At 57.3% G+C, this 24778-nt stretch overlaps 1 protein-coding gene and 1 non-coding gene across 2 annotated transcripts in view; both read right to left on the bottom strand.

Moving 5' to 3' along the window:
- EIF3A (eukaryotic translation initiation factor 3 subunit A) overlaps nt 1-24576 on the bottom strand; it is a 28499-nt gene extending 3923 nt beyond the window's left edge. The window contains exons 1-19 of the mRNA XM_073684602.1: nt 24419-24576; nt 19172-19362; nt 18193-18329; nt 16809-16972; nt 16287-16486; nt 15842-16050; nt 15403-15574; nt 14294-14398; nt 13929-14027; nt 13719-13835; nt 13311-13496; nt 12699-13046; nt 12495-12599; nt 12300-12413; nt 11944-12066; nt 11005-11158; nt 9076-9257; nt 8750-8835; nt 7473-8608 (exon numbers count right to left, since the gene is read on the bottom strand). Of these exons, the coding sequence (XP_073540703.1) occupies nt 7473-8608; nt 8750-8835; nt 9076-9257; nt 11005-11158; nt 11944-12066; nt 12300-12413; nt 12495-12599; nt 12699-13046; nt 13311-13496; nt 13719-13835; nt 13929-14027; nt 14294-14398; nt 15403-15574; nt 15842-16050; nt 16287-16486; nt 16809-16972; nt 18193-18329; nt 19172-19362; nt 24419-24467 (3877 nt within the window). The 5' untranslated portion in view covers nt 24468-24576. The remainder of the gene's footprint in view (nt 1-7472; nt 8609-8749; nt 8836-9075; nt 9258-11004; nt 11159-11943; nt 12067-12299; nt 12414-12494; nt 12600-12698; nt 13047-13310; nt 13497-13718; nt 13836-13928; nt 14028-14293; nt 14399-15402; nt 15575-15841; nt 16051-16286; nt 16487-16808; nt 16973-18192; nt 18330-19171; nt 19363-24418) is intronic.
- LOC141151332 (small nucleolar RNA SNORA19) lies at nt 13146-13276 on the bottom strand. The gene has a single exon (XR_012247019.1). It is a non-coding gene; the product is annotated as a small nucleolar RNA SNORA19 (small nucleolar RNA).
- Nucleotides 24577-24778: the final 202 nt, after the last annotated feature.

Here is a 24778-nt window from a genome sequence, read left to right as displayed (position 1 = left end):
CGCCATGGACACGCTCCACCCTCACACTGCGCCTGCAAGCCTCCGCTGCAGACCGCCTGTGTGCATTACTCCCTATGCCTGCGAGCCTCCGCTGCAGACCGCCTGTGTGCATTACTCCCTATGCCTGCAAGCCTCCGCTGCAGACCGCCTGTGTGCATTACTCCCTATGCCTGCAAGCCTCCGCTGCAGACCGCCTGTGTGCATTACTCCCTATGCCTGCGAGCCTCCGCTGCAGACCGCCTGTGTGCATTACTCCCTATGCCTGCGAGCCTCCGCTGCAGACCACCTGTGCGCATTACTCCCTATGCCTGTGAGCCTCCGCTGCAGACCGCCTGTGTGCATTACTCCCTATGCCTGTGAGCCTCCGCTGCAGACCGCCTGTGTGCATTACTCCCTATGCCTGTGAGCCTCCGCTGCAGACCGCCTGCGAGCCTCCGCTGCAGACCGCCTGTGCGCATTACTCCCTATGCCTGAGAGCCTACGCTGCAGACCGCCTGTGTGAATTACTCCCTATGCCTGTGAGCCTCCGCTGCAGACCGCCTGTGCGCATTACTCCCTATGCCTGTGAGCCCCCGCTGCAGACCGCCTGTGTGCATTACTCCCTATGCCTGTGAGCCTCCGCTGCAGACCACCTGTGCGCATTACTCCCTATGCCTGAGAGCCTCCGCTGCAGACCACCTGTGCGCATTACTCCCTATGCCTGAGAGCCTCCGCCGCAGACCGCCTGTGTGCATTACTCCCTATGCCTGAGAGCCTCCGCCGCAGACTGCCTGTGTGCATTACTCCCTATGCCTGCGAGCCTCCGCTGCAGACCGCCTGTGTGCATTACTCCCTATGCCTGCGAGCCTCCGCTGCAGACCGCCTGTGTGCATTACTCCCTATGCCTGCGAGCCTCCGCTGCAGACCGCCTGTGTGCATTACTCCCTATGCCTGCGAGCCTCCGCTGCAGACCGCCTGTGTGCATTACTCCCTATGCCTGCGAGCCTAAGCTGCAGACCGCCTGTGAGCATTACTCCCTATCCAGTGTAATCTGCCCCCTCTGAGTACTTGGATGTGGTCATTCACCTCCTACAAGCGCCTCACCTTTCCTGCTGCTCTGTCTAACGCAGGGCGAAGAGGCCTCGCAGACAAGACCTATGTGAGATCACGCAGAATAGCAGCTCCGTAAAGGAACCGTAAATACACAACAAAATAGGAAACTTTCAATTACATTTAGAAAGTTGATTAGATTTGAATTTATGAAGCAACAGAAGAAAAAAATTCAACGCCAAGATGGAGGGAGAACCTCTCAACTGTTGCACTTATACACGGTACACTCCTACATATACTAGCGGGAATATAGATAAAATCGGTTTTATTTTCTGCCCTCCATCATGGAGATACAGGGCACCAAAATGACTGGTCCGTAATGAGGGACGTCATAGTGGGATGAAAGTACAGAGCCGAGAGAAAAGAAACCACCCAATCATACATTGTAATTTCAGCACCCTGGGCCTCCATGATCAAGGGCCCTTAGCATAAAATCTCTCAGAGCCTTCTTTGGGGGGGTGACACCCACCATCTGAAACAACTCTAATCTGTTAGTGAAAGAGCAGTAGAAGGAACAAGAAAAAATAACCTCAAAATGGCTAAACATAGGCACAAACAAGGGTGGCTGCAGTGTCCCCATGAAGGCTGCAAGAGATTTTACGGCGAGTACCCAATATCCTCTTTTCTCTATCGATTAATTGGAGGACATAGGAAACCATGGGACATCCTAAAAAAAACAAAGGAGGCACTTAATCTCAGGAGGAAGGCTAGCCATCTGCCGCTCGTAAGACCTTACGACCCAGACACGCATCTGCAAAGACGCAGGTATGCATTCTGTAGAACCTGGAAAAAGTATGAAGAGTGGAGCAGGTAGCAACCTTGTAGAGCAGAGGCCCAATTACGAACAGCCCGGGAGGTCTCCACCGCACATGTGGAGTGAGCCATGACCCCGAGTGGGGGTAGTCATCTTTACTCTATATGCTTTCAAGATGGCAGAACGGACCCAACAATCAATGGAGGCCTTAGAGGCAGGTAGCCCTCTGCGATAACCCTAGGAGATCACAAACAAGGAATCCGAGCATCTAAAGGATGTTGTCCAGGAAAGGTAGAGCGGTGCTCTGACAAGATCCAGTTTGTGAGGAGACGTCTTTAGAGGATGGGAAGGACAATACCCTCACTGACGTAGAAGGGGAAAACCAACTTGGGGAGAAAGGATGGAACTGGATGCAAGACCACCTTGTCCTGGTTGGTGAATGACATGAGTGCTGCTAGCTCAGAGACTCTCCTGATAGAGGTGATTGCCACAAGAAAGGAAATCTTAAAAGGAGAGCAAAGCTTGAAGGACATTCAAGACCAAAAATGGAGGTTCCAGGGAAGGCTGGTAGAGGTGAACTGAATCAGAAATGCCCTGAAGGAAAGTTTTGATGTGAGGGTGGGAAGCAATATTCCTTTAGAAAAGAATAGAAAGGGCAGAGAACTTAAGAGAACTGAGGGACAGACCAGACGGTAAAAAGGCCAGAAGGGAAAGATTAGGACAAGAGTGCAGCCTGATTGGTTTCGACCAGCGAAAAAAGGCCTTCCATGTGCCGGGGGTAGATGCCAGAGAAAGAGGTTTTCCTTGTCTTGATTTTGGCCTGGATAACTGGATCAGAGAACCATGAAGCCTTTAACACTGCGGCTTCAACAGCCATGCCATTAAAAAGAGAGACTGTGAATTGTGGTGGAAGAAGGGACCCTGGGAGAGGAAGTCAGAGTTTACGAGAAGGTCAATCACTTCTGCGTACCAAACTCTTCCGGGCCAGTCATGAGCTATGAGGATGACTACCACTCCTTTCGCCATGATCTTCTTGATGAGCATGGGAATCAGAGGAAGAGGGGGGGAATAACTATGGCAAGGTGAACTGGCACCAGGGGGAACAATAAAGCATCAAAAATCGACCACTAGAGGATCACAGGAACTGGAAAGGAGCTAAGGAACTTTGCTGTTTATGCTGAACGCCATCAGGACAGCCCCAGCGAAGACAAATCTGATTGAAGACTGTTGGATTCAGAGACCTGTCGCGGCTTAAAAAGTCGGCGGCCCAGTTGTCCACTCCGGGGATGTGCACTGCCAAAATCACCAGTACGCTCTGTGATGCATGACAGGATGCAAGATACTTGTGGCATGACTGACATGCTCAAGAGTTTCGCCCTGGTGATTGGTGTATACCACAGCCGTGGCGTTGTCACAATTAATGTGGACAGCCAGGCAGCAGGTCCTGCCAGGGAAAGAGAGGAAGATAAGTGGCTCAGAGTTCCAGAATGTTGATGGGAAGAGAGGATTCTTGAACCTTCCAGAGACCTTGAACCCTGAGATTTTGGAATACTGCTCCCCAACCCAGGAGACTGCTGTCCGTCATCACAACATCCACACGTATTGATTGAAATGATCTCCCGCAACGAATGAGAGGAGAGCACCTCTACCAGGCTAGGGACCGTTTTACTTGGGGTGAGGATAGATCGGTACAGAGAGGAGACCATCTTGTCCCAATGCGAAAGAAGGTCCAGTTAGAGGGGTCGAGTGTGGAACTGTGCAAATGGAACATCCTCCATTGCCACCACTATCTTGCCCAACACGCTCTGTCAAAGCCGAAGTGAGCAACGAGAGGGAACGCTGAGGTAACGAATCCCAAGAAGCGCACAGATCTTTGATTCGGGAAGAAAAACTCTTGCACGTGCGATATCAAACAGAATACTGAACGTTGGGACACGATCAGAGAGGACTTCGATCTGTTAATGATCCAGCCAAGTCGGTAAAGTGTGTTGAGAGAAATTCGCAGCCTCTCGCAGCAGACTAGATAGGATGGGGATATGATAAGAATGTCATCCAGGTAAGGGATAGCTAAAATTCCTCTGGTTCGAAGGATGGCCATGACAGCTGCCATGATCTTTGTAAAGACCCTGGGGGCGGTGGCTAGCCTGAAAGGAAGAGCCAGGAACTAAAAATGCAATTCTTGGACTGCGAAACGAAATCTTTGATAAGCCGGAAAAATGGTGATGTGAAGGTAGTCCTGGATGTCCACTGAACAGAGGACCTCCTCTGGCTCCATGGACGCCATCAAAGAACGAAGGGACTCCATTCTGAAGTGGTGAAGATGGACACGTCTGTTCAGGAGCACGAGATCCAGGATGGGTCCTCCTTTGGGAACAGGTTTGAATAAAAACTTAAAAGCGCTCCTGAGGGGGAACGGGAATGATGACGCCTGCTTGGTAAAGAGAAGTGACGTCCTTTAAAAAAACGGAGGCTAGGGAGTGGATTCTGGGGGACCAGGAGACAGCTGGGACTCGAAGAAATGATTCTGAGGGAGAGAAGAAAATTCTATTTAGTAGCTGGAGACTTCACTGACCCAAGCATCGTCAACTGCAAAAAAGGAGATGGCTGCCCACCCTGCCTGAGAAAGATCCAAAGGTGGGAGCGCCCGTCATGCAGAGGAGAACCTGTCAGATCTGGAAAACCTGCTTTGCTGATCACGTGGCCGCCAGGAAGGAACGGGCTTAAACAAAGGTCTTTTATTCTCTTGTGCCGGAGACTAATCCTGTCGATTGGAGACCCCGGAAGACAAAAATTGACAAAGTGAGTGAAAATGGACGGTATGTCTTCTAGGGGGTGGGCGCTTGGATCTTGGCTGGGGAAGATAAGTCCTCTTTCCTCTGGTAGCATCAGAAATCTGATCCCACCTGGCTCCGAACAGGCGTTAGCCTTGGAAGGGAAAGCTAGCGAGAAACTGAGAAGCTGAATCCGCATTCCACGCTTTAAGCCATAGAACCCTACGTATGGCCACCATGTTGCTGGAAACCAGCGCAGAGCATCCGGCACCAACTAGGGACGCAGAGAGGTATTTTCCTGTGTGACAATCTGATTTGACAGGTCCACAAAGTCATCAGGCGAGGTAATGGAGCGGATGCCCTGACGTAGGAGTTTCGCTCAGGCGGAGACTAACTTAAGAGATCCAGGTGGAGGCAAAGGCATCAGCCGTACCCTCAGCTTTGAAGGCATCAGCCGTACCCTCAGCTTTGAAGGCATCAGCCGTACCCTCAGCTTTGAAGGTGGACTTGGGAGAGGATTTAATGTGTCTGTCGGTAGGATCATTAAGAAGGGCGTCATCAGGGAGCGGAAGGATGGTGTTGGTGGACAATCGTGATACCAGTGGGTCCACAATAGGGGAATCAGTACAATTTTTGCAAAGGTCGGAGGGAAGAAAAGGGTACAAAATGTCCATGGGTCTTTTCTTCTGGAAAGGTTTCTCAGGATGCTCCCACTCCTTAGAGAAGATCTCGTCAAACTCCTTGTGATTAGAGAACACCTGTGGAGAGCGCTTCACCTTCTTGTATGATACCGTAGGTTCTGTGGGCATGGGCAAAGGGTCTGATTAATGGCTAGAACCAGATTTGTCCATGTCCTGAAGTTTGGAAACCTGGTCGGTCTAGGTCAGAGTCCGACTCAGAGGAGGACAGACTCCTGAATTGCCTGGGTTCCGGGAGAAGGGGAAGCCATCTTGGCTCGAAGAGGAGCTTGTACACTCCTGCTTCTTAGTTCTCATGCACGATTTGCCATGATGGAGCGGGGGTCTGATTCACCTGGAAAGACTATTGAAGCTCCAGTGGCGGCTGATGAGTTAGGCAGAAGCTCTATGATCGAGAATAAAGTTGGGGATATCTTGATTAGGTCAGTAACAGATAGAGCAGCAGCCCACCCGGGGGGAGGGGGCATGCTCTCATCTCTGGCAGTGGGGGGGCTGACCTGAGGGAAATCTTTTATTGCATGAGGAGCAGACAAATTGCAAGACTATGTAGACTATTCTCCCTGAAGTTAAGTAAGGAGAAGAAAACAGGGTTCCACTAAGGCATACATGTCAAACTCCGCGACACCCATTATACAGTATGGAGCACTATGTGCTGCCCATAATACTGTATGGAGGACTGTGCGAGGCCCATTATACTGTATGGAGGACCGTGCGAGGCCCATTATACTGTATGGAGGACTGTGCGAGGCCCATTATACTGTATGGAGGACCGTCGAAGGCCCATTATACTGTATGGAGGACTGTGCGAGGCCCATTATACTGTATGGAGGACTGTGCGAGGCCCATTATACTGTATGGAGGACTGTGCGAGGCCCATTATACTGTATGGAGGACTGTGCGAGGCCCATTGTAGTATATATTGGTTGGCCCGCGACTTTGTCCAACTTTTCGGTTTTGGCCCTCTGTGTGTTTGAGTTTGACATCCCTGCACTAAGGGTATCTACTGAGGTGGGCTAGTGTGGCCCATATCGGCATAAGATCTAGTCTTTCCTAAAGTTGGAGGAGCCCTGGTGCAGAATCCTGTGTTGAGAGCAGAAGATCGACTAGCCAGATAGCCGCCGGACCGGGAAACGAGCAAACTGTAATGGCACCAAGCAGAAGAAGGGTGAAGCTAAAAGAAGCGCAAAGCTTTCTGCGCGATGATTGGCCGAGAATAAGATGGTACCGGATAGGCCAAAAAAAAGATGGGTGGGACCAAAAAGAGCCCGCACGAGTGCTATTGGCTGTGCGGAAGCAGGGGCATGGCACAGAAAAACAAGTAGACCTCGAAAAAGCCGGGGCCTAAATTTAGAAGGGGAAAATGACGGGACGGTGCAGAACCAGAACAGGGAGGAAAAGAGCCAGAAGACCCTACAGGACCTGGAACATTGACCTAGGAGCCCCAGCTGCCGAGACCTGGAAGAAGAGTGGAGAGTATCTGATCCTGAAGACAAATCCAGACTCCTCCTTTGCAGAATAGAAGACGGTTATTAGGAGCCCCGGGTAGGGGAGTCGCTGGAATCAGGTCAGTCTTTCCTCCCTGCACCGTCTCACTATGGTGGACGAGTGGGCCGGAGATTGGGGCAACCTGACGGACAGTCCTAACACTCTTGATGTGTTAGAGTCCTGCTGTATAGAACAGAGCGGGTACGATACGGCACTTTCCACAATGTTCTCTTGGTGTCTACGTGGGATGATAGAGTGAGCGGTTGCACTCGGATGCCCAAGTCACAAGCCGCATCTGAAAGAAAAAAGGAAAGTAATAAAACACAACAAATCTAAGGTAGAAACAGGTCTGGGAACAGACTCGTGTCTGCCTCCTACTGACACTAATGGGAACAAACACGTGTCTGCCTCCTACTGACACTAAGCGAACACTGATTAGCTTGGTTCCAGCTGGTGGGTGTAACCTGCTAAGGAGCAGTTAACTGTGTTTGCCTAGTGTCAGCTTCCTAGTGTCCGCAGCATACACCTATGGTCTCCAGTGTCCCCCAATGAAGCGATAGAGAAATAACAACCTCTTTATACGCCCACTACTATGTGCAGGAGTGTAGTGTACAAGGGCAAAAGGTGGGAAAGGTCCTCCTGAACGGTCCCCCTCAGAGGAAACTCATTTATCACCTGGGCGATTGGACCCATATGGTTTCCAGGCAGTTTGTTCTCCATCATCATCATCATCAGCCCCACGTCTGGGACCTCGGTCTTCATCTCCACCTCTCCTGGGACCTCGGTCTTCTTCACCACTTCTCCACGAACTACGGTCTTCCTCCAATCCTCTACGTGGTGTTCGATCTTCATCATAGCCCCTTCGTGGTCCACGGTCCTCGTCAAAGCCACGCCTGGGGCCCCGGTCCTCGTCAAAGCCACGCCTGGGGCCCCGGTCCTCGTCAAAGCCACGCCTGGGGCCCCGGTCCTCGTCAAAGCCACGCCTGGGGCCCCGGTCCTCGTCAAAGCCACGCCTGGGGCCCCGGTCCTCGTCAAAGCCACGCCTGGGGCCCCGGTCCTCGTCAAAGCCACGCCTGGGGCCCCTGTCCTCGTCAAAGCCACGCCTGGGGCCCCTGTCCTCGTCAAAGCCACGCCTGGGGCCCCTGTCCTCGTCAAAGCCACGCCTGGGGCCCCTGTCTTCGTCAAAGCCACGCCTGGGGCCCCTATCCTCGTCAAAGCCACGCCTGGGGCCCCTATCCTCATCAAAGCCACGCCTGGGGCCCCTATCCTCGTCAATTCCTCTCCTTGGAACACGATCATCATCGAAACCTCTCCGGGGACCACGATCTTCATCAAAGCCCCTCCTAGGACCACGATCTTCATCAAAGCCCCTCCTAGGACCACGATCATCATCAAAGCCCCTCCTAGGGCCACGGTCATCATCAAAGCCCCTCCTAGGGCCACGGTCATCATCAAAGCCCCTCCTAGGGCCACGGTCATCATCAAAGCCCCTCCTAGGGCCACGGTCATCATCTTCAAAGGCCCTCCTAGGGCCACGATCTTCATCAAAGCCTTTTCTAGGACCCCTGTCATCTTCAAAAGCTCTCCGAAGACCGCGATCCTCTTCTGCACCTCTCCATGACTTTTTATCCTCTTCTACATCCCGCTTTGGTCCTCTTTCATCGTTTGGCCCACCGCGGAGTGGTACATGATCTTCGTTCAAATGACCTTCAGCATCCTTTTTGAAGCGAGATCCTTCATCAGGGCTTGGTGTATTCTCTTCCATTTCTGGTCTTGGCGATTTGTCAGATTCCTGTCCTCTGCGCCATTCCCTGCAACCCAAAAAAAGAACACCAGAACATTACTACTGTATAAAATGTATATACCTTTAGGAATACGGTTTATAGCGTAGTGGAGAAAGGAACCTGGACCAAATCTTTACTGGCAATGACCAATCTAGGAAGAGGACCTACCGTTCTGCTGGTTTACTGCGGTCGTCAGCATCGCCTGCCCGCCGCCAGCCGCTCTCAGCCTCTCGATCAGCCCAGCGACTGGAGTCCTAACATAAAGAACATTACATTATGTCACACGGCTCATACAAGACGTCTTGTCTCAAAGTTGAGAGATCAGACTAAAACAGGCCCTGTGCTCAGGGCCTGTTTGAGCACCCGGCGTCCGCCATCTGGTACATGGCAAACAAAGCTGCAGGCAGACAGTCGGCAGCGGTTTGTGACCGCAGATTACAGAAATTACAACTAACAGAAGTTGTATACACGCCACCAATCAGCAGAACACCCACCTTTCTGAAAGGGTCATCGCCACCACGCCGCTCCTCATCCCGCCGCCGCTCCCTCTCTTCGATTTCCAGCTCCCGCTGGCGTTTCTTACGCTCCTGCTCCTCAAGCTTCTTGATACGTTCTTGGTATTCTCGCTCCTCGGCTTCTCTCTTTTCATTCTCTATCTGCTCCCGCTCTTCTCGCTCTGGAACAAAGAGAGGAAACTTAACAGGTGGAAGGAGCGGTGACGTGGTAATGTACCAACATGTGGAGAGAGAAAGCAGTGGCCATCACAGGCACAGAGCCGCCATTCTGACCTCGCATGAGCACGGCTCATAGATAGACGGTCACATCTTTCACTTCCCAGCACAGGAGACACTTCCAGGATGACGGACATCATAAAAGTACTAACAGGAAACTGCGCACCCCAACACCAATCTTGTGAAAAGTGGAATGCTTTCCCGTAGCGCTCTGGACGATCGGCAGCACACTGCCCCGATGTGAGCCACGAGAGGACAGGTGCCACCAGCATACTGTGAGGCGGCATGAGCCACGAGAGGACAGGTGCCACCAGCATACTGTGAGGCGGCATGAGCCACGAGAGGACAGGTGCCACCAGCATACTGTGAGGCGGCATGAGCCACGAGAGGACAGGTGCCACCAGCATACTGTGAGGCGGCATGAGCCACGAGAGGACAGGTGCCACCAGCATACTGTGAGGCGGCATGAGCCACGAGAGGACAGGTGCCACCAGCATACTGTGAGGCGGCATGAGCCACGAGAGGACAGGTGCCACCAGCATACTGTGAGGCGGCATGAGCCACGAGAGGACAGGTGCCACCAGCATACTGTGAGGCGGCATGAGCCACGAGAGGACAGGTGCCACCAGCATACTGTGAGGCGGCATGAGCCACGAGAGGACAGGTGCCACCAGCATACTGTGAGGCGGCATGAGTCACGAGAGGACAGGTGCCACCAGCATACTGTGAGGCGGCATGAGTCACGAGAGGACAGGTGCCACCAGCATATTGTGAGGCGGCATGAGCCACGAGAGGACAGGTGCCACCAGCATACTGTGAGGCGGCATGAGCCACGAGAGGACAGGTGCCACCAGCATACTGTGAGGCGGCATGAGTCACGAGAGGACAGGTGCCACCAGCATACTGTGAGGCGGCATGAGCCACGAGAGGACAGGTGCCACCAGCATATTGTGAGGCGGCATGAGCCACGAGAGGACAGGTGCCACCAGCATACTGTGAGGCGGCATGAGCCACGAGAGGACAGGTGCCACCAGCATACTGTGAGGCGGCATGAGTCACGAGAGGACAGGTGCCACCAGCATACTGTGAGGCGGCATGAGCCACGAGAGGACAGGTGCCACCAGCATACTGTGAGGCGGCATGAGCCACGAGAGGACAGGTGCCACCAGCATACTGTGAGGCGGCATGAGCCACGAGAGGACAGGTGCCACCAGCATATTGTGAGGCGGCATGAGCCACGAGAGGACAGGTGCCACCAGCATACTGTGAGGCGGCATGAGTCACGAGAGGACAGGTGCCACCAGCATACTGTGAGGCGGCATGAGTCACGAGAGGACAGGTGCCACCAGCATACTGTGAGGCGGCATGAGCCACGAGAGGACAGGTGCCACCAGCATACTGTGAGGCGGCATGAGCCACGAGAGGACAGGTGCCACCAGCATACTGTGAGGCGGCATGAGCCACGAGAGGACAGGTGCCACCAGCATACTGTGAGGCGGCATGAGCCACGAGAGGACAGGTGCCACCAGCATACTGTGAGGCGGCATGAGCCACGAGAGGACAGGTGCCACCAGCATATTGTGAGGCGGCATGAGCCACAAGAGGACAGGTGCCACCAGCATATTGTGAGGCGGCGGGAGCCACAAGAGGACAGGTGCCACCAGCATATTGTGAGGCGGTAGCCGCACGCACCTTTCTTCAGCTGCTCCTCCTGCACCCGCTGCTCCTCCTCCTCCTTATGCTTGTAGTAAGCAATGCGCCGCTCCTCCTTGCGCTGCCTCTTGCGCTCCTCCAGTCGAGCCTTCCTCTCCTCCGATTGTCTCTCCTGGAATTGCTTCAATTTATCCTGAAGTAAATTGGAAAATTTAAAATCCTACAACGAACAAATGACTGGAGGCGTCTTCCCCGGGAATCGGGGCGAGGACGGCCAACGGGACAGCGGCATACAAGAAATGATGCTCAATCACCAATGTCAGATTACACCCACTGGGACCCTCAGCTACCCCTCCAGCAGGGGGCTCCAGAGCCACCGAGCTGCAGTGAGGCACAGCTCAGTGGCCGAGGACCATATCAGCCTATGTGCACCAAGAGATCCATTAGATCCATTACAGATCACTCAGAGCACATCGATTACTGCGGCCTGCTGTGTAATCAGGATTGGCAGCCTGTGTGCACCCAGAGATCCATTAGATCCATTACAGATCACTCAGAGCACATCGATTACTGCGGCCTGCTGTGTTATCAGGCCATTAAACGACTGCCGTTCGGTAAAGATTTACAGATCAGCAGAAGTCTAGAGCTGTGGGTCGGTCCGTGTAAACAGACCCTTAAGCACTCGGCCATCTAAATCTGTCATGTAGGCAATAAATGGACCATCCCAGCAGGGGGGAACGGAGCCTGAGGACCCCCATTCTAGTGATTGAAGGGGATTGCAGTGATAGGACCTCCAATCACATATTTAATAGGTGCCTTATGGAGATGTGATAAATATCATCCTTCACTTGTGGCCATAGAGGACAGTCAGAGAAGAACACGTCAGACAGACGTCTCGCTGATTTAGCACGGGAAAGGAACCCACTGGCGAAGCATCGTCATTAAAAGGAAAGAAAGTCCGAGCGGCACATGTCTGACCTCGTACACAGAGCGGCGGGCGTTCTTCAGCTTCGAAACAAACGTGTCTCGATCTTCCAGCATCCGAGACATCCTGTTCTTGTGCTCCACTGCTTTCTCCCGCTCCACCATGAGCGTGTTAATCTGTCGGACAAAAACCCCATAAAACACAAAGAGTAAGCGGTGACCCTCAGATCTGAGCAGCACATCCCGAACGTCTACACTCCAGAGGAACGAAGAACAGAGATTTACAGCGGAGAGCGACTCAATCCTCCATTACAAACTGTTCAGAAAAATCCCAAGTGACCAAGCAACTAGACTCTGGCAGGCGACGAGCCCCCGGCAGGTGACGAGCCCCCAGAGCTGAAGGTCCATACCCGCTCTGCCTCCTGCTGCTCCCACAGCTCCATGTCCATGATCCTTTGCTCGTCATAAGCCTTTTTAATGAGGGGGATTTCTTCCAGACGTTTTGCTCTCTCAAAATAATCAATCTGACAGGAAACACAAATATGAACAAGTTAAGCAAAGATCGGAGCGACCGAGCAGCCTGGTCCAGCACTTCAGCCACTTACCTTCTTCTCCTGATTCTTCAGGCGTTCCTGCAGCTCCTTCTTCTCCTTCTCCAGCTGCTCCACCTGTTTGGCCATGATGAAGTCTGGATCCAACTCATCCAGGTTCTGCAGAAGGTTCATATTCAGTAATGATTTCACAGAGCGTAGTACACTCCTTGTGACGGGGGTTCTGGTACGGCCACCCACACGTCATGCGCTTCTTACCTCAATGTCTATGTCCTTGAAGGCTTTGGCGCCAAGCTCCGTTTTCTTGATTTGCTCGAGCCTCTCTCTCACAGTCTTCTTCTTGATCTGTTCATGTTCCTGAAGAATTCGCTCCTTCTCTCTCTCTTTGGCCTCCTGACGCAGACGTTCCTCTTCAGCCTTCCGTACCTTCTGGAGTTCAGCTTCTCGCTGCTCCAGCTCTTCCTTCTCTCTCTGGATATTGAGATTTTCTAGCCGCTCCTTCCTTTCTTCAATCGTCTGACGACGCGCCAAAATACGCTGATGTTCTTTCCTCGAGTTCTTCAAAAAAGAGGTGATGGCGAGCTGCTGCTGCTCTTCCTTCTCTTGCTGAAAGGAAAGACACATCTGGTCAAGACGGATAATGCTGACCTTCATCATTTCATGGCCATACTGGCGTGCTTGGGTGGAAGACATGGAGACAGTGACAAATGTATGAAGGAGACTGGCAGCGGTGACTACCGTGGAGAAGTCACACTGCTAATTAGCCTTCAGCTTGGTCTAGCACATCAGAAATCACTCTGCTCAAGAGAAGCAGAGCCAGTCAACGAGACGTGCCACCGGAGAACGCCGGAGCGGGGGGCAGAAACTAACCAGGATATGAGCAGGCTTAATGGTGGCCACCGCCTTGGACAGGACAGAAGACATCGCAGTCAGCTGGTTCCGGATGTGCGCCGAGGGCATGTTCTGTAGGTAAGGTCCAACGGGTGCATCCTCCCGTGTAGAATAATTCAGGTCGGAGCCAAAACTTAGTGTTCTGGAAGAATGGTCTATACGGACCTGCGGAGAACAAAGAGATAAGCACAGGGGCGGCCACGAAGTGGGGAACCGGCCGCACATGTATGAAAGGGACTGGCCGAGGTGACCACTAGAAACAAGTTATGCTGCTAATTAGCCTTCTGTTGTCTCACATCAGGAATAACCATCAGGACACAGAGCAAGGCCATGAAATGTGCCATGGAGACTGGCACCCTGGGCCACCCGGCATCCCGGCACGCTCACCTGCAGATCACAGTGACGGGCAGCATCAACAATGGCTCTCTCCAGCATGAACGCATCGACAAAAGGCACAAGCGACGTAAGGCGCGAGAACTCGATACTCTGATAGATCTGAGCCACCTGAGGGAAGAAGAGCAGAAAATCAGTGGTCACCGCTCAGATCTGTCCGAACAGCCGCAGAAGGCGGCAGATGAGCGGTGGCCGGGGCCTCACCTGCTGCAGGAGGCGCAGAATGGTGTTGTTCTGGAGCTGCGGCACGTACTGCTGAAGCTCAGGCTCCTTCTCCGCTTGGTCTTTCACCCAGTCCAAAACCTTTAGGAAGACAAACAGTTTCATGGTTGGCGATAAAACCGGAGCGGAGGGGAAGCCGACGGGCCGCGGCGGAGGGGAAGCCGACGGGCAGCGGGCCGCGGCGAAGGGGAAGCCGACGGGCAGCGGGCCGCGGCGAAGGGGAAGCCGACGGGCAGCGAAGGGGAAGCCGACGGGCAGCAGGCCGCGGCGAAGGGGAAGCCGACGGGCAGCGGGCCAGAGCACAGGTTGGTGAGGGGAGTGGGAAGGAACGGGCCGGAGCGTCGTACCTTGGTGACCCGTGCCGAGAGCTTCAGGGGATGGAAGTCGACTTCGAGCCAGTTGTACAGCTCCTTCACCTCAGGGACCACATACTGAAGAACATTAAAGCGAACCTACAATACAAGAGACGTCAGGAATTACCGGCCCCATCGTCCTCCCATCGTCCTCCCATCGTCCTCCCATCGTCCTCCCATCGTCCTCCCATCGTCATCCCATCGTCATCCCATCGTCATCCCATCGTCATCCCATCGTCATCCCATCGTCCTCCTGCAGCTCACAAGCTAAACTCCTAAACAATCAGCAGAAGATCTGGAAACCAAAAAGGCGGCTTTAACCCCTTCACCCCTGGAGGATTTTGCATTTTGGTTTTTCCCTCAGTCTTTCATAGCTTTTTTATTTTCCGTCCCCATAGCTGTAGGAGGGCTTGTTTCTTTGCGGGACGAGTTGTACATTTGAATGACATTATCGGTTGTATCATGTGATGTTCTGGAAAGCAGGAAAGAAATTCCATGTGTGGGGAAATTGCAAAAAAAAGTGCAATGCCCCATCTATAGTGGGTTTTTTTCATTTAAGTGATAAAAAAAAAAACATATTTGTTATCACCGTGTTCACAGATGTCCAAACTTTTTTTTTTTGTTTTATTTTAATGGTGCAAAAGGGGGAGACTTGAACGCGTTTTCCACTTTTCCCCGTTTAATCGTCCCCCAGGGGACGTGAAGTTGCGACACTCGGAGCATCGTCACCGCTATGTGAACGCCGGCGCTCACAGGAGGAACACAATGAAGCACGGTGGTCTTCAGCAAATCCGCAGCGGTCATGGCAACCATCGGTGCCCTGCAATCCTGTGTCAGGCACTGATGGGAGCGTGGAATGATGCCCCGCTGTTGGAGATTGACAGCGGGATTTAACAGGTTAACAGCTGTGAGCAGAGTTCGCTCCACCTGCGACTGATGGAGGCAGATGATGGCTGATTAAATCAGCAGTCAAGTGCAGGGAAAGATGCAGGCTCAGCGTGCGATGCCGCAACAGAGGCAGGGCCCTACATAGGACATACATGTACTACAAAAGTCAAGAAGGGGTTAAAGCCCCCACCCCATGGCCCACCATAGTCGCTCACCATATCATTGATGAGGGCCACGCGCGTCGGAGGAGACTGCAGTCCCAGGAGAGTGGCCAGGCGCCTCTGCTTCTCCACAATGATCCCATCCATGTCCAGCAGCCGAGCAATGTCCGTACGTTCTGGAGTTATGGGGATGGACAAAGTGGCCAGCAGGACCCGGGTCGACATCCTGAGGGGGAAAATAAAGCCGTGTGTCATTACCTGAAGAGATGTTGCTTCTTTACCTGGGGGTCCCGACAGATGATGAAACGCAAGAGACAAATGGCTGGAGGATTGTGTGAAGGTGACTGACAGTGCTGGCCATCAGAAGCGCTGCACTGCTAATTGTCCTTCCACGTTCATGTGGCACGTTCCACGGGACGTCGTCCTCACCCAGAAGATGACAATGCCGCAACGTGCCGGGGTGCTGGGGGGCAGGAGCAACCACGGCTCTCACCTCTGCATCTCCTCCTGCGTCAGGTTCTTCCGCATCTCTCTGGACAGGTGGTAGAGTCTGTGCAGGGTGGAGGCGTGGAAGAGCGTGTTCCCCGACTTCCAGAACACCGTGGACACCTTGTTGTAGTAATTCGCCATCAGCTGAGGTTTTGGCGGCTTCTTGGATAAGGCGAAGAGTCCATGAATATCCTCAACAGCTTTAAAGGCTTCCTGCAGCAGGAGAGAAAGAGCAAAGGGCATAAAAAGCACCCGGGGAAGGGCTGAACCCCCCCCCCCCAGTGCCACCTGAACCCCCCCCCCCCCCCCCCCCCGGCGCCACCTGAACCCCCCCCCCCCCAGCACCACCTGAACCCCTCCCCCCCGGCACCACCTGAACCCCCCCCCGGTGCCACCTGAAACCCCCCCCGGTGCCACCTGAACCCACCTCCCCCCTCCACTGACTGTACCTGCCAGAGCTCCATGCTGATGGCGCTGTCCAGCTGCACCAGCCGGGTCTCCAGGTGCATGGACTGACTCTCCGGGTTATTCAGATTGATGGCCGTGCTCTGATTGTGGTGACGCTGGATCTGACCCAGGTGCATCCTCAAGTTATCGCACAACTTCCGGAACTCGGCCTTCCTGGTGTACAGCAGGCAGAACTTGAAAGCTGTGGAGATAGAAAGCAATGATGGCAGACAAGGCTGCACCCACCATCCCCCGCCGGCTGCACCCACCATCCCCCGCCGGCGTCACCTGCACCCACCATCCCCCGCCGGCGCCACCTGCACCCACCATCCCCCGCCGGCGTCACCTGCACCCACCATCCCCCGCCGGCGTCACCTGCACCCACCATCCCCCGCCGGCGTCACCTGCACCCACCATCCCCCGCCACCTGCACCCACCATCCCCCGCCAGCGTCACCTAAACCCACCATCCCCCGCCAGCGTCACCTGCACCCACCATCCCCCGCCAGCGTCACCTGCACCCACCTTGCTGTGCAATGTCATGATACAATCGCTCCACCTTGGAGTTGTTCCTCAGCAGGTCCAGGCACTGTCTGTAGGATTCCCAGAGGAACTTCACCCATGGAGTCAGCAGCAGACGGTCAGTGCGGTCCTGAGTGTCCTCACCGCTCACAGCACTCAGAAGAACGCTGCAGAGGAGAGACATGTCACACACGTCCCTGCCCCCGACACACCCCAGGCCGGAGGGGTCGCGCCTCGTCCCTGCCCCCGGCCGGAGGGGTCGCGCCTCGTCCCTGCCCCCGGCCGGAGGGGTCGCGCCTCGTCCCTGCCCCCGGCCGGAGGGGTCGCGCCTCGTCCCTGCCCCCGGCCGGAGGGGTCGCGCCTCGTCCCTGCCCCAGGCCGGAGGGGTCGCGCCTCGTCCCTGCCCCAGGCCGGAGGGGTCGCGCCTCGTCCCTGCCCCCGGCCGGAGGGGTCGCGCCTCGTCCCTGCCCCAGGCCGGAGGGGTCGCGCCTCGTCCCTGCCCCAGGCCGGAGGGGTCGCACCTCATCCCTGCCCCCGACACACCCCAGGCCGGAGAGGTCGCGCCTCGTCCCTGCCCCCGACACACCCCAGGCCGGAGAGGTCGCGCCTCGTCCCTGCCCCCGACACACCCCAGGCCGGAGAGGTCGCGCCTCGTCCCTGCCCCCGACACACCCCAGGCCGGAGAGGTCGCGCCTCGTCCCTGCCCCCGACACACCCCAGGCCGGAGAGGTCGCGCCTCGTCCCTGCCCCCGACACACCCCAGGCCGGAGAGGTCGCGCCTCGTCCCTGCCCCCGACACACCCCAGGCCGGAGAGGTCGCGCCTCGTCCCTGCCCCCGACACACCCCAGGCCGGAGAGGTCGCGCCTCGTCCCTGCCCCCGACACACCCCAGGCCGGAGAGGTCGCGCCTCGTCCCTGCCCCCGACACACCCCAGGCCGGAGAGGTCGCGCCTCGTCCCTGCCCCCGACACACCCCAGGCCGGAGAGGTCGCGCCTCGTCCCTGCCCCCGACACACCCCAGGCCGGAGAGGTCGCGCCTCGTCCCTGCCCCCGACACACCCCAGGCCGGAGAGGTCGCGCCTCGTCCCTGCCCCCGACACACCCCAGGCCGGAGAGGTCGCGCCTCGTCCCTGCCCCCGACACACCCCAGGCCGGAGAGGTCGCGCCTCGTCCCTGCCCCCGACACACCCCAGGCCGGAGAGGTCGCGCCTCGTCCCTGCCCCCGACACACCCCAGGCCGGAGAGGTCGCGCCTCGTCCCTGCCCCCGACACACCCCAGGCCGGAGAGGTCGCGCCTCGTCCCTGCCCCCGGCACACCCCAGCTGGAAAGGTCGCGCCTCGTCCCTGCCCCCGGCACACCCCAGCTGGAGAGGTCGCGCCTCATTACCTTTCTGGGGTCTGGATGTTATCAAGGTCTTCAATATCTAGAACCATTTGCTGTGAAGACTCCTTGGCGGCCTCTGTCCTCTCCTCCGCCAGCTTTAAATAGGCGCGTACCACATCTTCCAAAGACTTGATATTAACCTACAGAGCAGGAGACCAGGAGTCAGAACAGCGCCCCCTATAGCCAGGACATGCAGGAAGCACGGCGCTGCCCCCACCTCAGCCTGCCCCGCCCCCGGCAGCGCCCCCCCCTAGCTGCCCATTACCTTAGTCTGCCCCCCACACCTGCCCCCGCTCCCTTCTTGCCCCTATCTGCCTCACCTCCCAGTCTGCCCCCCACACCTGCCCCCGACTCCAGCAGCTCCCCGCCTGCCGCCCCCACACCTGCCTCCGCCCCCGGCAGCCCTCCCCTAGCTGCCCATTACCTTAGTCTGCCCCCCACACCTGCCCCCGCCCCCTTCTCGCCCCTAGCTGCCCCACCTCCCAGTCTGCCCCCGACTCCAGCAGCTCCCCGCCTGCCGCCCCTAGCTGCCCCCCACACCTGCCCCCGACCCCCGCAGCCCCTAGCTGCCCCACCTCCCAGTCTGCCCCCCACACCTGCCCCCGCCTCCCGCAGCTCCAAGCTGCCCCACCTCCCAGTCTGCCCCCCACACCTGCCCCCGCCTCCCGCAGCTCCGAGCTGCCCCACCTCCCAGTCTGCCCCCCCACACCTGCCCCCGCCTCCCGCAGCTCCGAGCTGCCCCACCTCCCAGTCTGCCCCCCCCACACCTGCCCCCGCCTCCCGCAGCTCCGAGCTGCCCCACCTCCCAGTCTGCCCCCCCCACACCTGCCCCCGCCTCCCGCAGCTCCGAGCTGCCCCACCTCCCAGTCTGCCCCCCCCACACCTGCCCCCGCCTCCCGCAGCTCCGAGCTGCCCCACCTCCCAGTCTGCCCCCCCCCACACCTGCCCCTGACTCCGGCAGCCCCCCAGCTGCCCCCCGCACCTGCTGGCAGATGTTCTTGTACTGGTACAGGCCTTCCTTGGCCAGGTGGCTCTTGCGCAGGTCCACGCACAGCTCCAGATACTTCAGCATTATGGGCTCGTGGATTTTCTGCCATGTTCGATGCTTCTTACTCTTTATTACGTCGTATAAAACGTCCAGCGCCGGCTGCTTTTTACCAACTTCAAGAAATTCTACAAGGAAGAATAAAAGACATGAAAAGAAGCCGGGGATCCACTAGATCACCAACCCCAAAATCACCACAGAAGAGTATTCGCCAGATCATCAACCCCAGATAACACCAAATCAGAAGACCACAGGCCGGCCTGCGATGGATCCAGGAGGGGGCAGCTGGTATAGACCACAGTCCGGCCTGCGATGGATCCAGGAGGGGGCAGCTGGTGGAGACCACAGGCTGGCCTGCGATGGATGCGGGAGGGGGCAGCTGGTATAGACCACAGTCCGGCCTGCGATGGATCCAGGAGGGGGCAGCTGGTGGAGACCACAGGCCGGCCTACGATGGATCCAGGAGGGGGCAGCTGGTGGAGACCACAGGCAGGCCTGCGATGGATGCGAGAGGGGGCAGCTGGTGGAGACCACAGGCAGGCCTGCGATGGATGCGAGAGGGGGCAGCTGGTATAGACCACAGGCCGGCCTGCGATGGATCCGGGAGGGGGCAGCTGGTGGAGACCACAGGCCGGCCTGCGCTGGATCCGGGAGGGGGCAGCTGGTGGAGACCACAGGCAGGCCTGCGCTAGATCCAGGAGGGGGCAGCTGGTGGAGACCACAGGCAGGCCTGCGCTGGATCCAGGAGGGGGCAGCTGGTGGAGACCACAGGCCGGCTTGCGCTGGATCCGGGAGGGGGCAGCTGGTGGAGACCACAGGCCGGCCTGCGCTGGATCCGGGAGGGGGCAGCTGGTGGAGACCACAGGCCGGCCTGCGCTGGATCCGGGAGGGGGCAGCTGGTGGAGACCACAGGCCGGCCTGCGCTGGATCCGGGAGGGGGCAGCTGGTGGAGACCACAGGCCGGCCTGCGCTGGATCCGGGAGGGGGCAGCTGGTGGAGACCACAGGCTGGCCTGCGATGGATCCGGGAGGGGGCAGCTGGTGGAGACCACAGGCTGGCCTGCGATGGATCCACGAGGGGGCAGCTGGTGCAGACCACAGGCCGGCCTGCGATGGATCCGGGAGAGGGGCAGCTGGTACAGACCACAGGCCGGCCTGCGCTGGATCCGGGAGGGAGCAGCTGGTGGAGACCACAGGCCGGCCTGCGCTGGCTCCGGGAGGGGGCAGCTGGTACAGACCACAGGCCGGCCTGTGATGGATCCGGGAGGGGGCAGCGGGTGGAGACCACAGGCAGGCCTGCGATGGATGCGGGAGGGGGCAGCTGGTATAGACCACAGGCCGGCCTGCGATGAATCCGGGAGGGGGCAGCGGGTGGAGACCACAGGCAGGCCTGCGATGGATCCGGGAGGGGGCAGCTGGTGGAGACCACAGGCCGGCCTGCGATGGATGCGGGAGAGGGGCAGCTGGTGGAGACCACAGGCCGGCCTGCGATGAATCCGGGAGAGGGGCAGCTGGTGGAGATCACAGGCAGGCCTGCGATGGATGTGGGAGGGGGGCAGCTGGTGGAGACCACAGGCCGGCCTGCGATGGATGCGGGAGGGGGGCAGCTGGTGGAGACCACAGGCCGGCCTGCGATGGATGCGGGAGGGGGGCAGTTGGTGGAGACCACAGGCCGGCCTGCGATGGATCCGGGAGGGGGGCAGCTGGTGGAGACCACAGGCCGGCCTGCGATGGATCCGGGAGAGGGGCAGCTGGTGGAGACCACACTGTGGTGGGGCCATTATACTGTACGAGGTGATGTAGGGGTCTCACACCGTGGTGGGGGCCATTACACTGTACGAGGTGATGTGGGGGTCTCACACCGTGGTGGGGCCATTATACCGTACTAGGTGATGTGGGGGTCTCACACTGTGGTGGGGCCATTACACTGTACGAGGTGATGTGGGGGGGTCTCACACTGTGGTGGGGGCCATTACACTGTACGATGTGATGTGGGGGTCTCACACTGTGGTGGGGCCATTATACCGTACGAGGTGATGTGGGGGTCTCACACTGTGGTGGGGACCATTATACCGTACGAGGTGATGTGGGGGTCTCACACTGTGGTGGGGACCATTATACCGTACGAGGTGATGTGGGGGCCTCACACTGTGGTGGGGACCATTATACCGTACGAGGTGATGTGGGGGCCTCACACTGTGGTGGGGACCATTATACCGTACGAGGTGATGTGGGGGCCTCACACTGTGGTGGGGACCATTACACCGTACGAGGTGATGTGGGGGTCTCACACTGTGGTGGGGACCATTACACCGTACGAGGTGATGTGGGGGTCTCACACTGTGGTGGGGGCCATTACACCGTACGAGGTGATGTGGGCGTCTCACACTGTGGTGGGGGCCATTACACCGTACGAGGTGATGTGGGCGTCTCACACTGTGGTGGGGGCCATTACACCGTACGAGGTGATGTGGGGGTCTCACACTGTGGTGGGGGCCATTACACCGTACGAGGTGATGTGGGGGTCTCACACTGTGGTGGGGGCCATTACACCGTACGAGGTGATGTGGGGGTCTCACACTGTGGTGGGGGCCATTACACCGTACGAGGTGATGTGGGGGTCTCACACTGTGGTGGGGGCCATTACACCGTACGAGGTGATGTGGGGGTCTCACACTGTGGTGGGGGCCATTACACCGTACGAGGTGATGTGGGGGTCTCACACTGTGGTGGGGGCCATTACACTGTACGAGGTGATGTGGGGGTCTCACACTGTGGTGGGGGCCATTACACCGTACGAGGTGATGTGGGGGTCTCACACTGTGGTGGGGGCCATTACACTGTACGAGGTGATGTGGGGGTCTCACACTGTGGTGGGGGCCATTACACCGTACGAGGTGATGTGGGGGTCTCACACTGTGGTGGGGGCCATTATACTGTACGAGGTGATGTGGGGGTCTCACACTGTGGTGGGGGCCATTATACTGTACGAGGTGATGTGGGGGCCATTACACTGTACGAGGTGATGTGGGGGTCTCACACTGTGGTGGGGCCATTACACTGTACGAGGTGATGTGGGGGTCTCACACTGTGGTGGGGGCCATTACACTGTACGAGGTGATGTGGGGGTCTCACACTGTGGTGGGGGCCATTACACTGTACGAGGTGATGTGGGGGTCTCACACTGTGGTGGGACCATTACACTGTACGAGGTGATGTGGGGGTCACACTGTGGTGGGGGCCATTACACTGTACGAGGTGATGTGGGGGTCTCACACTGTGGTGGGGGCCATTATACTGTACGAGGTGATGTGGGGGTCTCACACTGGTGGGGGCCATTACACTGTACGAGGTGATGTGGGGGTCTCACACTGTGGTGGGGGCCATTACACTGTACGAGGTGATGTGGGGGTCTCACACTGTGGTGGGGCCATTACACTGTACGAGGTGATGTGGGGGTCTCACACTGTGGTGGGACCATTACACTGTACGAGGTGATGTGGGGGTCTCACACTGTGGTGGGGCCATTATACTGTACGAGGTGATGTGGGGGTCTCACACTGTGGTGGGGGCCATTATACTGTACGAGGTGATGTGGGGGTCTCACACTGTGGTGGGGGCCATTATACTGTACGAGGTGATGTGGGGGTCTCACACTGTGGTGGGGGCCATTATACTGTACGAGGTGATGTGGGGGTCTCACACTGTGGTGGGGGCCATTATACTGTACGAGGTGATGTGGGGGTCTCACACTGTGGTGGGGCCATTATACTGTACGAGGTGATGTGGGGGTCTCACACTGTGGTGGGGCCATTACACTGTACGAGGTGATGTGGGGGTCTCACACTGTGGTGGGGCCATTATACTGTACGAGGTGATGTGGGGGTCTCACACTGTGGTGGGGCCATTATACTGTACGAGGTGATGTGGGGGTCTCACACTGTGGTGGGACCATTACACTGTACGAGGTGATGTGGGGGTCTCACACTGTGGTGGGGGCCATTACACTGTACGAGGTGATGTGGGGGTCTCACACTGTGGTGGGGCCATTACACTGTACGAGGTGATGTGGGGGTCTCACACTGTGGTGGGGCCATTACACTGTACGAGGTGATGTGGGGGTCTCACACTGTGGTGGGGCCATTACACTGTACGAGGTGATGTGGGGGCCTCACACTGTGGTGGGGGCCATTATACTGTACGAGGTGATGTGGGGGTCTCACACTGTGGTGGGGGCCATTATACTGTACGAGGTGATGTGGGGGTCTCACACTGTGGTGGGGCCATTACACTGTACGAGGTGATGTGGGGGTCTCACACTGTGGTGGGGCCATTACACTGTACGAGGTGATGTGGGGGTCTCACACTGTGGTGGGGCCATTATACTGTACGAGGTGATGTGGGGGTCTCACACTGTGGTGGGGCCATTACACTGTACGAGGTGATGTGGGGGTCTCACACTGTGGTGGGGCCATTATACTGTACGAGGTGATGTGGGGGTCTCACACTGTGGTGGGGGCCATTATACTGTACGAGGTGATGTGGGGGTCTCACACTGTGGTGGGGGCCATTATACTGTACGAGGTGATGTGGGGGTCTCACACTGTGGTGGGGCCATTATACTGTACGAGGTGATGTGGGGGTCTCACACTGTGGTGGGGCCATTACACTGTACGAGGTGATGTGGGGGTCTCACACTGTGGTGGGGCCATTACACTGTACGAGGTGATGTGGGGGTCTCACACTGTGGTGGGGCCATTACACTGTACGAGGTGATGTGGGGGTCTCACACTGTGGTGGGGAGGGCAGTGGGGGTTTCCATAGCAGCAGGATTCCTCCATGTTCCGCACTACTGGCCCCGCTGTGACTCCGCCTCCTGCAGAGAAGGAAGGGGGGGGCCGCGGGTTCTATATACGACCCGTATATAACGCGAGGTGACGTCGCCGCCCCGTATATAACGCGAGGTGACGTCGCCGCCCCGTATATAACGCGAGGTGACGTCGCCGCCCCGTATATAACGTGAGGTGACGTCGCCGCCCCGTATATAACGTGAGGTGACGTCGCCGCCCCGTATATGACGCTCCGGCCTCCACACCTCGGGTGACCGGGCCGCGGCCTGCACGGAGAGACCCCGGGCGGGGAATCGGCCTCAGTGCAGGAGACGCCCCGCAGCCCCGGGACTCACCGTTCGCCCTCTTCAGGGCATTCTCGGGGCGCTGGAAGTAGGCCGGCATGTCTGCGGCGGGAACAGCTGCGGGGATCACGCGGGAGACGCTCCGGTTATGGCTGCTGCAGCATGGCCGCCAGAGGAAAGAGAGAGGGGCGGGGCCGCAGCACGACGTCACTTCCGATCACTGACATCACAACATGCAACTCAGTGCTGGCCTCTAACGGTCAGAGCGAGTACTGCACCGGCCTGTGTGCTCTATACTGACACCAGCGGCCACAGCGAGTACTGCACCCGCCTGTGTGCTGTATACTGACACCAGCGGCCACAGCAAGTACTGCACCCGCCTGTGTGCTCTATACTGACACCAGCGGCCAC

Source organism: Phyllobates terribilis, unplaced genomic scaffold, assembly GCF_046119375.1.
Source record: "Phyllobates terribilis strain yellow unplaced genomic scaffold, ASM4611937v1 Scaffold_5__5_contigs__length_657084704, whole genome shotgun sequence".
Classification (NCBI taxonomy): domain Eukaryota; kingdom Metazoa; phylum Chordata; class Amphibia; order Anura; family Dendrobatidae; genus Phyllobates; species Phyllobates terribilis.
The sequence above is the reverse complement of the archived record's forward strand: the minus strand, read 5'-3'. Positions and strand labels throughout refer to the sequence as shown.